At 36.4% G+C, this 16,257-nt stretch overlaps 1 protein-coding gene across 1 annotated transcript in view; it reads left to right on the forward strand.

The window, feature by feature from the left end:
- LOC133992652 (inactive dipeptidyl peptidase 10-like) overlaps window positions 1-16,257 on the forward strand; it is a 56,581-nt gene that overhangs the window by 24,943 nt on the left and 15,381 nt on the right. The window contains exons 6-12 of the mRNA XM_062431337.1: window positions 8,699-8,751; window positions 9,113-9,194; window positions 10,678-10,798; window positions 11,519-11,673; window positions 14,702-14,799; window positions 14,895-15,018; window positions 15,496-15,534. Coding sequence (XP_062287321.1) covers window positions 8,699-8,751; window positions 9,113-9,194; window positions 10,678-10,798; window positions 11,519-11,673; window positions 14,702-14,799; window positions 14,895-15,018; window positions 15,496-15,534 — 672 coding nt within the window. The remainder of the gene's footprint in view (window positions 1-8,698; window positions 8,752-9,112; window positions 9,195-10,677; window positions 10,799-11,518; window positions 11,674-14,701; window positions 14,800-14,894; window positions 15,019-15,495; window positions 15,535-16,257) is intronic.

Here is a 16,257-nt window from a genome sequence, read left to right on the forward strand (position 1 = left end):
TGCAAAATCGGGTCAAGTCAAATTCATAAATGTAGACAACATATTTTTAGCGATTTCAAGGCGTCACTCCACCGCTGGCTATAGCCGGATTCTTTCGTTTTGACATGGCAGCGGAATCTTCAAGTACGTGTCACATGACAGTCTGTTGATGCAAGGATAATTGTCTCGTCGGCTATTTTCACTTCACAATTAAACGAAACTTCAAGAAAAAAAATACCGAGGACATGACCTCAGTGTCCTAAATGGTAGCTACGGCCATGTTCAAGACTAATGTGTAAACACATCAGTACATTTTACATATACAATTGAACTTTTTGTGGAAGTCTTCCATCCAATTAATGCATACTGCAGCCAGATCTAAAAATATCCACTATTTTATAACCTATACTGTATCAAGCCTATCGCTAACTCTTTCTGTCCTTTGTGTTAATCTCATCACAGTTGAAATATGTGATCCAGCCACAGAGCGCAGATAAGGGACTGTGGCCTGTAAGGTGTGGATCTAAAGATAGAAACAGGCGGTGCACACAATCCTGGAAAACTCATTAACACTGCAGAATAGAGAGGGCATTTGTCAGCTACCATCTGTAAAGTGGAGTGTGATCATTTGTTAAATTTAGGCTACAAAAGCACTTTGGTTAAGAGAGAGTGAGATTTTAATTAAATATTGAAAATGTAAACTGGTGCTCTCTTGAGATTCAAGTCACAATTGATTCTTTCAATATTTAAGAAAGAGAACTGTCTTTCTCTAACCGTAAACAAGTGGTTTTAATAAATGTGCTCAAATTAATCGAATAGTCATTTTTATAATTGTTTAAAGCAAAACTACATTTGTTGGTTAAAGCTTCTCAAATGTAAGAATTTGATGCTTTTGTTTGTTATTCATGATAGTAAATGAAATATATTTGTGTTGTAGATTGGACAATAATAGATATTCAAAGGCGTCACCTCATGCTGTGGGAAATTATAACAGCAATTTTTCAGTATATGAACAAAACAACTCATCAACTAATTAAGGAAAAAAACCTGCAGATTAGATGAAAATGAAATGAGTCGTCACTTGTAACCATATATTTGAGTTTTCTCAACATAACAATAAAAATGTGAATTATTTTAGAGAAAACAAATTAAATAAATTGCCAGTGTACATTTCACAGATACATTCAGGATTAACTTTGCAGAATTTCATAAAAAAACTGACATAACAATTCGATATTAAGCAACAGTATGTGCTTGGAAGAGAAAGTATGGAGGACATAGCATCAAAAAATGAAGTGGAAAGGTAGATTAGGCTCCAGTCCCAAAGTGAGTCTGTTGTTATTCATTGTTTGAATAAGGTGGACTGTCCATATTGCTACCACCTACTACTAACAACCTAAAAACTGGGTTACTCAAATAATCAGGTTAACAACATTCCTGGAGACTAAGCCAGCAGCAACTTAATAATTGAGGAACTTCCTGCATCAGTGGAGTTCTGAATCAGCTTTAAATAATGTATTCTGCACAGTCCCACCGAGCATTTAGGGTGATGACATATACTGTAGACCTAATTAATCATCACTTTATTTTAATGCGATCTCAGCTCTTGGGCTTCCTCAATATCTTCTGTAGGAAATACAGAAACCTTGCTACAGTTCACTTAGTCAGTCAGCTCTGCAAATTAGCACCAAACTTTGTAACATTTTGTGTGTGTATGTATACATTTAAGCAATGATTATATAGCTATGATTTAAAGAAAAATAACAGATGGTGCATTGATTTGGCAATATCAATATTTCTGTGTGTAATATAATTGGGACAGCATGTGCGAAATAATACACCCAGAGGTGCATTCTGTGATAATCCTCTTAATGAGCAAATTAATGCAGATGGATGAATGCATTAATGTGCTTCAAGGAGGATTATCAGAGTTTAAAATCACAATTACATTAAAATAATAGACAATCTCTGCTTAATTGATGATTTTTGTAGTAATTAGCTTCCCTATGTTATCTATTAGAGACAACTTCAGCCCTGGAGGTCTATAGTATGCTGACTTCATACTTGTAGAAACAAGAGCATGATGCAGTAAATAATATTTAGTGTTGGTCACATAAGTGTACATTCATCCCATGAGCCCTGTTCTCCACAACTCCCCACTGGTTTTGTGAAAAAAGAGACTATCAGCTGTGACTTTGTTGTTCAGAGAAAAAACTGCATGAGGCCTTTTATGCTTCATGCAAGTAGTTATAACAGGGAATGTAACACTGTTCATTTATCACACTAGAAACCCATTTGCTGCTCTTGTGTCCCATATCACAGACATTTCTTTTTGCAGAGCACGCTACACGTCTTCCCCGCTGGTACGTTTTATAATTTCGTTGCCGCGGGAACCTGTGGGTGCCAGTGAACTAAGCGGGTTTGATAATAAGCTCTGTGATGGGATTGAGACAGCAGACTTTGGAGGTGCTATCTCCTCCCTAGATGGACAGAGCAGATGTGTTCATCATCAAAGTGACAACCTGAATCTATGGAGAGTAATGGCCTGCCCCTGCACCACTGTCTCACGTTGTCTTATGAATTTATCATAATCATACTGCCTCTGCGTCAAAGGTTTCCACAGGTCTTATTCTGGGTTTTTTTGTACAGTTGGTATAGCCATCTCTGCAGATCTCAAAGTGAGCTGCTGATTATTGCAGCTGAATTCACATTTTTCTTGCTTTGAAATTATTTTATGGTCAATTAAAGACTCTCAAACATCTCAGGACTTTACAAAACGATTGATGAATAAATGCGGTGGCGATGAACCATGAAGCAACAAAGTCTTGCTCTCAGATTTGTTTACATTCGCACTTCTTTATTACTAGCATGCTGCCATGGAGAAAAGCATCACACGGACGATCAGGTCAGGGTGACATCTTTTCTGCCTAACAGAAAGACTCTGTCTACTTTCATATCAAAGACTGGCATTGGGGAAGCTTGAAAGTGGCTCCCATCTCTTTTCAAAAAGCTAATGCTCAAAACCAAGGACAAGGTTTGTTCATTCCATGTTATATAAATCTTAAATAGACCTCATAGGCATAACATCACTAAACACACTGTATGGTAGCACAAGTAAATTCCCCCACGCTGATCAAGATCTGTCACAATGTTAAAGCTGTGTTGTGCTCGTTGGTGTAAAATCTAAAAGAGCTTTCTGTTTAAATTCTTAAATAACATAAACTAACTGCCACACAATGCATTTATTTTATTTTTTTGTCAAAGTAAGTGTAAAATAAGTGAGTGAGGAGTGAGTAAGTGTAAGTAAGTGAAAAAGGTTAAATTGCACAAGGAACTCAATAACATTAAGAGTCAGCTTTTCTTCCTTTTTTTTTAGATGGAAATGAACAGGAATTGTGGGGAAAGTGGAAAGGTGGTGAAATAAAAATCCTGTGACTGGTTGACACTTCACTGCATCACTGGAGCGCTAACAAAAAAGGTTGAGGCCACCTCAAATTTGATTTGTAGCGCATCACACAGTGGCAAGTGTTGGGTGTCAGCTCGTAGCTTCATGTCACCGTCTCCCATCGAAAATGACTTATAGACTGTTGCTTTGTGACCGCTAGTCTGAACACACATTAAAAACATAGATACAGAATCTCAGGTGAAGTTTGAAGATAGCAGCATATTACCTACATGTCACTATACATGTATTGTCTTGTAACATTCATTGTAAAAATCTATTGTCAATTTTTAAATGTACGTTTTTGTCTCAATCTCTCATAATGAAATTAAATGTAAATATCAGTTTAAAGTCAGAGAAAATTGTGATGCAAGTCCTGTTTTAGACAAGTTATATTAGCAAATTCATAGTCAATATAGTTGGTTTTTTGTTTGTGTTTTGAATAGTCAAGCTGCTGCAGTATATGTGTATATGTATGTGTGTATATGAAAAAGAAAAGAGAGAAAAGCAGATAATGCACATGCATAGTGTTTATTTATGGCCAGCTGACAGAAAATGTCCCTACCAAAGTTAAAATGAAACCCTTAACATCAGATCTCTTGTTGAGGTAATATTCAGGCCAGTCGTATTTAAAAGACAGAAAACAGCCTTACCTTGATCCATATTTTTCCATCTATGGTATCGAACCCAAAAAAAGCTTCTACGCAGTACTTTTCAGATTTAGTTCATGATTACACATTTAAGGAACAGTATTTTCCTTCAACTTGTGTTTAAAACAACAACTGTCTGGTTTACTGAGGGCAACAGACAAATAATTGGAACAAATTTAGACTGAGTGCATTTTAGGAGTGCTTGGCCTGAGCCTCTTTGCCTTTTTTTTTTCTGTAACAAACAAACTGTCTGAAAATGGTTCTGTGCACTGGAGGGTTCAAGTTTCCAGGTGAATACCGGGTCATGATTGGCTCCAAACTAAAACTTTCTTCTTTTAGTAGATGAATGTGAAACAAACTCAGCACATGCTTCATTCTGCTCAGTGATGCTAAAATATCAAAACCAATTTTTGAAGGGTTTTAATTTGTTTTTCTACAGTTCGAATAATACTTGAAATTTCTAATAAACAGTATGTTTGTTTCTTAAAGCTCCTTCCAAGATTCAATGCCTAAAATATTAAGGGAAATGTCACTGCACTCCTCTATAGTTTGTGACATTTAGAACATAATCCATGTGTGTTTTTTTCATTTCCGTAGACATATATTTCATTGTTTTTACTCGCGTCTTCCAACACCATGTTTGAACCACATTCACAGATTCTTAGTATTTGTTTTAACTGTCATGTGATAAGTGAGGTTAACAGCATAAGCACCAAGCATCATGTATTTAAATTTAAATGCCACCTGGTACCATTGTGAGAATGTGGCAAATACCACCCATTTGGTATTTTAAAATGGATAAAACAAAATTGAGGGATTATTTATAAGTGCTGTGTAACGCAGTGTGCTGAGAATGCCACAATCAAGCACACCCCTGCTGTTTTAAAACAGTCTGTTACTCTCTCCACATCACCAAACACCCTCCCTTCAAATGTGTCACCCATCACTGACAGCTTTATCAAGGAGTCATCACGAAGCTGTCACCTGTGAGTGGTGTCTGCTGAATACTATTGACATATTTTTTGAAGGGGTGGAAGTAGAGGAGTCAGGTCACTATTTCATTTCATTGTTTCCTTGCTGGAGAATTTTCCATTGTGTGGTGAAGAGGAAAGTCCAAATTAGGAGTGAAGGCAGCGTGCAGAGTACATCAGCCAGGCAGTGCATATCATGCACAATTGATCTTTTGTTTAGAGGACTGAAGTGGCCCTGCAGTGTTTATCTGGAGTGAGCTTACTGTAATATTGTTATGCTAATACGCCAGCTGTTTGGCATGCAGAGACACTCAGGTATTGAACCATAATCTCAATGAATCATACAACAGAAGCTTTGTGAGTGGATATTATGTGATCATTGCATCACATTTCCAGCAAAGGAAATTATTGGAAGCTCAAAAGTGGGGAAGTAGTAGTTTATTATGTAGCACCGCAGAGTGCAAATTGTTAACATTTCATTTTAACACGACGATGCACTTGTTTGTTGCTCTCTTCATCATCAACACCGTCATAAAGTTTGCGGATGACATCGCCATCGTCAGTGATGAGTCGGCCTACAGAGTGGAGATAAGAACTTTGACATCATAGTATCTTCCTTCTGAACATCTACAAGACCTAGTAGATGGTGTTAGATTTCAGGAGGCTACAGGACGCACCATCTTAATCCTGTGGTGAACAGCTTTATCATAATCATACTGTCAACAGATTCGAGTTCCTCAGGGTCCGAATCAGAGTACCTGAAGTCTTCAACTCATACTAAATCAGTGGTGAGGATGCAAAGTCTTCTTCGTAGACTGAAGAGGTTCGACATGGACAGGAGGATACTCTTGCTTTTACAGATTCACTATCCTCTCTGGCTGCATCACGGCCTGGTATCGTAGCAGCTCCAAGGAAGTCCACAACAAGAGGAGAGGAGCATGAGGGAAAACTGAAAGAATCATCGAGGATTGCAACCCAGCTACAGACTCTCTTCTTCAGCAGCAGCGCCAGATCCAACAGGTTCTGAGAAATCTTCTATCTGCCAGCCATCAGAACTCTGGGACTTTATGAACACACACACACACACAAATGAACGTCTCAGATTATGTTTTACAACGTCTCAGGCCTTAATCAGCTCATTATTCCTGAGGCATGTCAACAATTGTCATTAGAGGAGTCAGCTAGTGCCAATTTCAAAGCTTTACAAATACTCTGACTCTTCAATCCTTGTACGAACACTCAGCAACCATGGGTTCCTCTAAGACTCTGAAAATCAAAGTTATTGATGCCCCCAATGCATAGGAAAGCTACAAGATGACAGACAAGCGTCGTCATCTTGCAGTTTCCACGCTGTGAAATGTAATTAAGAGATGGCCGTTTAGGGCACCTGTGGAGGTCTGGAGGATCAAGAAAACTCTCAGAACTGCTCCAATGCTGATCAGAAAGGCAAATCAAAAACCTCATTTAACTACAAAAAATGTGCAGGAAGATTTATTAGACTCATGAGTCATGGCGCACCATTACACAAAAGACCTCATGGAAGAGTCAGTAGAAGAAAACCTTACCCGTGTCCTCATCATAAAATCCAACGTCTAAAGTCTGCAACAAAACATCTACAGAAGCCTGATGTGTTGAGGAAATAAACATTGTGGACTGATGAATTTAAAAGAGAACTCTTTGGCAAAGGTATGTTTGAAGAAAAAAAAGAATTGAGCAGCATTTTATGAACAGAGCACCTTGCCAACTTTAAAGCATGTGGGTGGATCTATTATTCTTTGGGATTGTGTTGCAGCCAGTGACACGGGCAACACTGCATTGGTGAAGGGAAGAATGGATTCAACTGAATACCAGCAAATTCTGGAGGCAAACAATATGCCATCTGTAAAAAAGCTGAAGCAGAAAAGATGATGGCTTCTCCAAGGGGATAATGATTCTTAGCATACCTCAAAATCCACCATAGACTACCTCAAGAGACACAAGCTGAAGGTTTTGAAATGTCCCTCACGGTCCTCCAGACTTAAACATAATTGAACATCTGTGGGAAGATCCTAAACGAGCTATGCATGCAACACGACCCAAGAATATTGCAGAACTAGAAGCCGTTTGCCAGGAATGATGGGTGAAAATCTCAAATACAAGAACCGGAAGACTTTTAGCTGGCTACAAAAAGTGTTTGCAAGCTGTGATATGTGCCTGAGGGGATGTTACTAAGCACTGACTAGGTGTATGTTTATATTCTTGTCTCAGAATGATAAAAACTTTATGGATCTCTGAGGGGAAATTGGGTCAAATAACAGTTGCTCACACTCCAGAATATAAATACACAGGCTTATAAGAATATAAGTATAGAAACTTTAAAAGAAAAATGATACATATGTAAAAATATGTGCATTATTCCACAATATATAAATGTTTGAATGTTGAGTAGTAACAAAGGAATGAATCAAGAACTAACTCATTCATTCCTCATTTGTTCCCTGGCAAGTGTTGTATATCTTTTTGTAAAATATTACCTATAATTGCAATAGAAACATAAGGAAAATAATATTGATATGTAAAATATGTGCATCATACTGTATAACACTAACAATAGCAATGATAAAAATAACAATTATTATCATTGTTATTATGAGAAATGGGATCTATAAATGGTAAAATGCAAGAATAGTGTAAATAAGAAATATTAGTTTAAATATACAGTATAAATATTATTAATAGAATATAAATATACACCCAAGTATTGCACAATGAATTATTGCACACATTATTGTACTGTTAAGTCATTATCACACAATTGAAAATATAAATTATAATACATTATTGAGTTATGAAGCCGCAAAGTTTGATGGCCACAGGCAGGAATGACTTCCTGTGGTGCATCTTAGTAGAATGAGTCTTGCATTGAATTTACTGCGGTGCTTGACATTGTCTAAGATGACATTTATAACTTGGACAGCATCCTCTTCTCTGACAGTAACACCATAGAGTCCAGTTCCTCCCCCACAATGTCACTGACCTCGGAGGTTAAGTTTGTTGACCTGTTGGCGTTCGCTACCCTCAACCTGCTGCTCCAGCACATAATATAGCATAATATTATAATTTTAAATGTACAATGCTTACAGCAGTCTCAGGACTAGAATACTTATGAAATATGAGTTTTCTTTAAATACTCTTCATAGTATTTATGCATATATGAAGCCATTAACTTCACTATGAAAGTAGAACTTTTGATATACTGCAAATCTTACCTTCATGTGCACTGCTCTCCACACAACATGTTTCCATTGCTACACATGTTAAATACACACATAGTATTATAATATGGAAATAACAGTAATTTCTAAATACATTGAACTAAATACGCCCAGAGCTACAGAGCTAGCTTTGTAATGTGAACAGATGAAACTGAATGCTCTTCTAACTCATGCAAGATGCCAAAGTATTTATTCATTCATTGATGAGAGTCAATTTGCACTTTTACTTCATTTGTGATCAAATTGTATCTTTTTTATCTGACATAAATCACAAAATATAATCACTAAAAAACTCTAAGAATGTTTGATTTGTACGTTTTGCGTATTGTACAAACACTGATAATTAATGTATTTATTAAAGGTTAACTTGATCTTGTTTTCCTTGTGTTTTGCTTTTTTTAGGTCTACCAGCACTCTTTCTTGGCATCATACCTGATCTACAACTTGTACACAAGGTGAGTAAACAAAAAGAAAAATTGATTTAAAAAAAAAAAAAAAAAACCTTTCCTGATGAAACAGCTTCTTTTTTTAATTTCATGGTCCTGTAACCAGATCTGTGACATGCAACTTGAACAAAATATTTTAAGATTTGCATGATATCTATTACACCACCATGCCATTATATATAAAAGATGTCAAAGAGTTCACAGCATGTTAGTAGTTACAGGCCCTTAAGATGCTAACTAAGAATTACTTGTTATTGCCATACTTACTTACTTACTTATTTACAGTTTTTGTGTCTGTTCTGAGATTTGAAAGTTAATGTAAAAGCTTGCTGGTCTGATGCGTTTTACTTTTTCAATGTTCTTGCACCAGAGAGGTCCGAGAGCTGAATCCTCCAGAGGTGTCAGATTCAGTCCTGCAGTTTGCTTCATGGGGCGTTCATGGTCAGCAGCTGGTAAGAACAGCAGAGGGTTGGGATGAATTTTCCTTCATTTACTTTATTAAACAGTTGTGAATAATTTAACACTGGAATAAAATGTTGTATTGTGTTATGACTGAGTTGATTTAAATATTTTCTCTTAATTACCAAAGCAAGCCAGTAAACAACAACATAATGACTTGAATACAACTTACCACAGTGTATTACCTACTGAGTCTTTATTATATTCACAGTCTGCAGTGGGCGATTCCACCGAGAAAATCAACAATACTAATACAGTATGCATCTCTTCATCAACGGATGAAATAAACATCTTGGAAATAATTCTTGACTCAATAAATATTAGATTTTCTACAGCACTGAGTTGAAAAAAAGGTGCTTTATATATAATATACTGTCTGTGTATGGGCACAGTTTCAAATAATGAAAATGCACAATCAATCAAAAGAAATGCTTAATATCTTATAAAAGATTATCCTCAGTTTTAAAGGTCTTTCAGTCACATCACAGATTTCAAAACTTTGATTCACATTTGCATACATGCAGGAAATATTTATAATGGTTCAGTTTGTTCAGTTTGTTGGTTGATTAAAAAAAAAAAATTGCAAAAACATTTAATAATTAGCCCAGCTGTGCTTTTCTCTGTTGCACATAACTGTAAATGAACATCTGCAGATTTTGGGCTGTTGTTTGTTGGGGGTTGACATTTTATAGACTGAAAAAAAAAAAAAGAAAAAAAGAATGAATAGAAAGCAGATTATCAGATCAATAAAAATAATTGCAGCCCTAATCAACTGCAGCTTAAATTCAATTATGAGTCTTGTCATTTACAATGGAGAGGACCTGCTGCATGCAGAAAGGTGAAAATCAATATTTAATTTAATATCATTATGTTATGTATAATTCATTGAATTCATAGCATCCTCTCTGAATAATTGCTCTGAATAATTAGTCCATTATTTCCTGCAGTGTAGACACTGAAAGTAATTAACCATTTGATAGCATATTTATCTCATTTCCTCAGTATTTATATGTTTCCTCAGAGGAACCTGTTCTCCCAGAAGCCCTACAGCAGTGTTTCACACCATTACTGACAGTAGCAGTGTTCATTACTCATGAGCACTCTCTGCATATGAGGAGCCACTCCACAGTATGTTTTATCAACTATCATGTTAGCATGTGCAACCTGTTGGCAAGGATTTCTCAATTTGTATAACCTCAGTCATTTAATAATAATACTAGTGCTGTCATTTCAAGAGCAGTGTGACAAGTCTTGTAGGTTGCAGAAAATGCAAATGTCTATATGCAATGTTTAAATGCACCTGCACTTATAATACAAGTGGAAATGTGAGAACATGCTAATATTATCTATCAGTGTTGCTTTGTAGTGTGTAGACGTGAACATGTTCTTATGGAAGTAACTGCATACGCTCTAATACTTATTACGATTGGTGGCTTTATTTTAAAATCAAAGCTTCTATTTTCTTTCACATCACAGATATACATATTTGAAAACAACATTTACTACCAAACGGATGTTCAGAGCAGCTCATGGAGGCTCACGTCTTCTGGACAGGAGGGAATCATTTTCAATGGCATCGCAGATTGGCTGTATGAGGGTAAGAAAAAGCTCACAGAATGAATGCGGTTGAAAAGAAGTATTCAGTATCTGACATTCTGTAAAGAAACAAAGCATTTGACATTTTGCTCACATGTATTCTACAAGCTAAATGTATGTTTACTTGACAAGGACATCTAGCGGCCCTGGCTTTGACTATTACCTGCCTGTGAGCTTTACCAAGTAGTTTGAGTTTGCTTGACCTAAGCAAACATTAACTGAGGAGGTGGTAGGTCATGAAACACATTTAACAGTCTTTGGAAGAAACGCTCTACTTGTGCCAATTCATATCAGACCTGACAACGTATCATTTTAAAAGGCAGTGTCCTTGCTCTGCTGTGAGTCTTGTCTGTATGAAACTTATGTGTAATACAAATTACACTATTATATGTTCATACCAGCTCTTGTAATGTATCATTTAAAAGTGTATTTTGTGATGGTTGCTGTATGTTAGGTTCATTATGGGTCATGTTTTCACTTCACACATTGTGCACATCACATTCTGAGCAGTACATATTATTTTCATAAATCAATCAACCAGCTAAACATCCAACAACCCATCCATCCATTATTCACTTAACCGGCCATTACTTTACATATTGACTCTTCATATGTCCTAACTACAAACTGAAATGAATTTGAGAATAAAAATGTAAATTAAATATTGCAATTAATGAGCTTGAGTCCATATTTTGTGATTTGTTCTCTCTTGGTTTTCCAGAGGAGGTGTTGCACACTCAAGTGGCTCACTGGTGGTCACCTGACAGCTCCAGACTTGCCTACCTCACCATCAATGACTCCCTGGTCCCTAACATGTTCCTGCCCCGCTTCACAGGCTCTCTATACCCCAGGGGGACGGAGTACCCTTATCCAAAGGTGGGATTTAGTGATTTTAATTATCAACTTTTTTAGTAAATTGACTGATTTTCTTCTTTTTTTTAGATCGGTCTTTTATTGAGACTGTTATGACGTTCTGCTTCTTCTGTTGGCATGATGATGATTAAAGTGCCCCGAGGTGTTGTGAATTTTGCCAGCGAAATAAAAGGTGCTAAGAAAGATAATCTTAGTGACATCTACAAAACACGTGCCCTCTCAAAAATTGAAAACCTTCAGACACTCTTATCGAGGTAACGTCTCTGGGTTGCGGTTGCAAAAGTAACAGAGCAAGAAATTCCTTTATCCTGTCAGCCATTGCACTCTCTAACGCAGACACACACACACACACACACACACACACACACACACACACACACACACACACACACACACACACACACACACACACACACACACACACACACACACACACACACACACACGATGCAGCACAACTTTGAATCTTTTTATATCATAAGCATTGCAGTATGGTGCTGTGTAGTTTGTGTCTATCATCATGTTGTTTCTCTTTCTTTCTGTGTGTTTTTGTTTTTATTGTGTATTTTTTTGCACAATTTCCCTCTTGGATATAAATAATCTTAATCTTAATCTTAATATTGCACTTTGAACCCTAAATCATAACCCAGAAATCTTCCGGTCAGCCTTGATCGATCACTGATCCCATTAAAAGCTGTCTCACTATAACAGTAACAAAAAATTACGTTCTCCTGTTGTAATAAGTCTATTCCTAACATGCATCTTGATACTACTTCCTACTACCTGAATCTATTGTAACCTGCAATGGGATGCACCTCCCTTTATTGCGCCTTCATTATATCAAACCAGTGCTCTGAATAATACATCTGCAGCTGTAGCTTAACCAGGAAGGTTAGTCAATCTTTTTCTTGTTTAATTCATGTTAACGCTGACTTGCTCCATTTTGAAGAAGGGTAGTTGTAAAGATCTGTGGCACTGGGAGGGAGAAGGAATGTGACATGCTTTAGTTCCCATCCATTGGTGTGGAATAGTTACAGCATCAAATACCTAGAAGATGGAAGATGGGTTTGTATAAAAATGAGTAATAGGAGGGTCATTTGTTGGTTCAGACTTATATATGGGGGAGGGGGGGTTGGGGCTTCATAGGAAATAATCAAATTAATGAAGCACTGTGCTTGATCGTAGCCTTGCCTACACAGCGTATAAAAAAATCTACACACACACACACACACACACACACACACACACACACACACACACACACACACACACACACACACACACACACACACACACACACACACACAGACACTGTATATCACTGATTGGGGTCACTGCTGTAACACTACAACCTCTGAATGAAGCAGGGATTTAATTGCCTTATGAGATACATATTGGGTGTCATGGGGATAAATTTGAGTGGATGTGTCATCTGTGAGTCAATACGCAGTAAAGAGAATACCCTAGACAATACACACTACTGTACGTTTTACCATCACTGCAATATCCAGATTGACAGGGAGAAACTGTGCTAATATTAAAGCTTCTGCAGGATCTACAGCTCTGTGAGGTTAAAGTTTACTACTTTATACCATCTTAGTTTAGCAATCTGCTAATTAGCATGAAACCTAAAGTACAGCTGAAGCTGGTAGTAATGAGGACATTAGTTTTGACCTGATGAGGGGATCACCGAACATTATTACAATTCATCCTTAGGAAAAATGAATATCTGCAAGCCAAACCAGCCGATAATTGTTGAGACATCAAATCAAACTGGCTGATTTTTACATAAACACATGAACTAAGAAAGTATTTTGGGGGAAATGTCTCTCAAATTCAAGGAGGCAGCAGTATTTCAGAGATATTTTGAACAGTAAATAGAATACTCTTTCATTTAGAAATGTAATTATAGATAATAGCCTATAAATTATAAGTTTAATTAAAAAGAATGAGAGAACTGCAATTTTCTGCACTGACTGTTTTTGCATACAGTATAACATAATATGTATGTCAGCACTGTACTGTATGTGATGAACCAGAATCTTCTTGGTACATTATTGCAATTGACTCATTAACCAGAAAATGTATTCTAAGGTTTATTATTTCTATCATAATCCATCTGAAATCACCCATAGGTGAAAAATCTGATTTATTTAACAGATTTTTTATCAGATTAATCAGTGAATCCTTATTATGAATGTATGTTCTTGCTTGATTTCTACAAATCTTATCTAATTTTGGTTAGAAACATGAAACATTTTTCTGATACATTCTTGTATTTATTTGTAAAAGCTGGGTTTTTTTTTGTGGTAGTCGATCAACAGTCATTTTTTTAAGGGATGTTTGATACAGTTTGGCTGCTGTATTGTTGCAGTGCAGCTTGTACATAAGTAGGATTGTGGCATATTATTAATTACCAATTGCTGAATATGTAATCATCATCAAGGAAATGATGAGGCTCTACAGAACTGTCACCAATTATTACATGTACTGTATATTATTAATCATTTTTATAGATACATAAACAGAAAGCAAGAAAAAACTAATTGACTAGCCCCTTATTTGGCGTTATTATTGGCAAGTTTCATGTAATTACCATTTATTGCTCCTGTCATGTAAGATGCAGTATTGAGTTTTTCTAATAAGCTATTTTACCTTCAAAAGATCAGAAAATGAAGTATTTGAGAAGGCAGCCATAATATATATATTTTTTTAAATAAGCGAGCATAAGTGCAGAATAGATACTGTCATCTCTGTGATAGGTTTTGTTGTATTTTGGAGATTTCCGCTGTCATGAAGACTAATGAGCTGTATTTCTGAGGTAAGGCTTAAGCGAAGGAAAGTGACTGACTTGCCCCGGGGCTGCAGCATAGTTTGCTCTCTGCTTCTTTTATATTCTCATTATATTCTCTGTTTAAGTCTTATTATCATTGTTCAGGATGACGGCATTATATATAAAAATAGAAAACAAGTGTAGCATGTTTAGTTGTAATATGAATTTAATTGATTATCTACATTGTCTTTGATCCAGATGGGTCAAATCAACCCCACCGTCAGACTCCATGTCGTCACTCTGGATGGCAGCTCTCAAACGACTGAACTGAGACCTCCTGATAGTTTTGAAAAGAGGTAAAATTTAAAGTAATTTTGGATAATAATAATAAAATCATATTGATCCAGGCTGCTTGTTATTGGTTAATTGCTCTATTCTTTGGTTTCCCTAGTGAGTATTACATCACTTTGGTGAAATGGGTGACTCAGGAGAAGCTGACTGTGCGTTGGGTGAATCGAGCTCAAAATATGTCGATTCTTTCACTGTGTGACGTCACCACGGATAGCTGCACAAAGGTAAGAAACTTATCGTCATGGTAACATATTGCATTCACTTGAAAAATGTTTTAAAAAGCTCTGTTTTTCTGAATTAATGAGTTCATTTCTCTTGTTTTTGAGTCACCATGTAGCCAGCCTGACTGCATTTCATATGCAAACATCTTGTATCTGGGGAGCATGCCATATCTGTCCGACTAGTCCTGAAGGAACATCATGTCCAGCAGATCTGAATGGGCTTTCCGAGTATCTCCCAGTGTCTCAAACCCAAAACAAAGTAAAACTGGATTAAACTAAACAAGCGGGCCACGTTTGCTCCCATTAAATCAAGCTCTCAAGAAAGGGAAAGAAAGTGTCTGTTGTTTTAATTTTAAAAAAATTCAGGAAAAAGAGGGACATTTTTTCAAGTGAATGCAATACGCCTTTGTATAATGTTGATAATTGTATTAATTTAAATATGCAGAAGTTTTGTGGACTGACTCGCTCTCTCCAATTTAGAAACATGTGATGACATCAGAGAAGTGGCTTGATCGTCAGGTGAGTGCCTCAGTCCAACAAGGCTTCATTATGTCTGAAAGGCCAATGTGTTTATAATATTCATATAAAAGCTGCTAATGACATAATAATCCAATCATGAAGAATAGCCACATGAGCAAAGAGAAGCCATTTACTAATAAAGGGCAGCCAAAAAACATTAATTGGGTGGAATTACCTGCTGCTCAAAAGGTTCACACAGGAAATTCAGCAGCATGTATATTTCAAAAGCACTACACCTATTAATGCAAAATACAACAGAATCAGTCACTAATCTGCAGCTCTGACTTTCTCTCTCTAACCTCTAATCACTTCCACTTTGACTTGTTTTATTTTGATCACTGCTATGCTACCGTCAATGAAACCCAACACTTCCTGCTAATGTTTTTTAATTAAAAGCATAAAAAAAGAAGAAAAGGGTGGATTATAGGCTACTCTTTGAGCTACTAGAAGGCTTTGATTGTGAAACATCAATGCAGGAAGAGTTTTTAATTTCATTCATTCTCGCCCAACAAAAAAAAACGTAGCAAAGTAGAAGTGATAGGAAGTGATTAATGAATAAAAAAAACTCAAACAACAGCCACCGCCTGCAAAGTGGTGAGTATGACATGAGTATTGTTGTACTGTTTGAATCAGTGCTTTTGAATTACACATTATACTCAATTCATTATTTTAAAAAAAACTAGTTAATATGGATGAAGCTGAGTTTCCTTTAACAGTAGACGA

Source organism: Scomber scombrus, chromosome 13, assembly GCF_963691925.1.
Source record: "Scomber scombrus chromosome 13, fScoSco1.1, whole genome shotgun sequence".
NCBI classification, from domain to species: domain Eukaryota; kingdom Metazoa; phylum Chordata; class Actinopteri; order Scombriformes; family Scombridae; genus Scomber; species Scomber scombrus.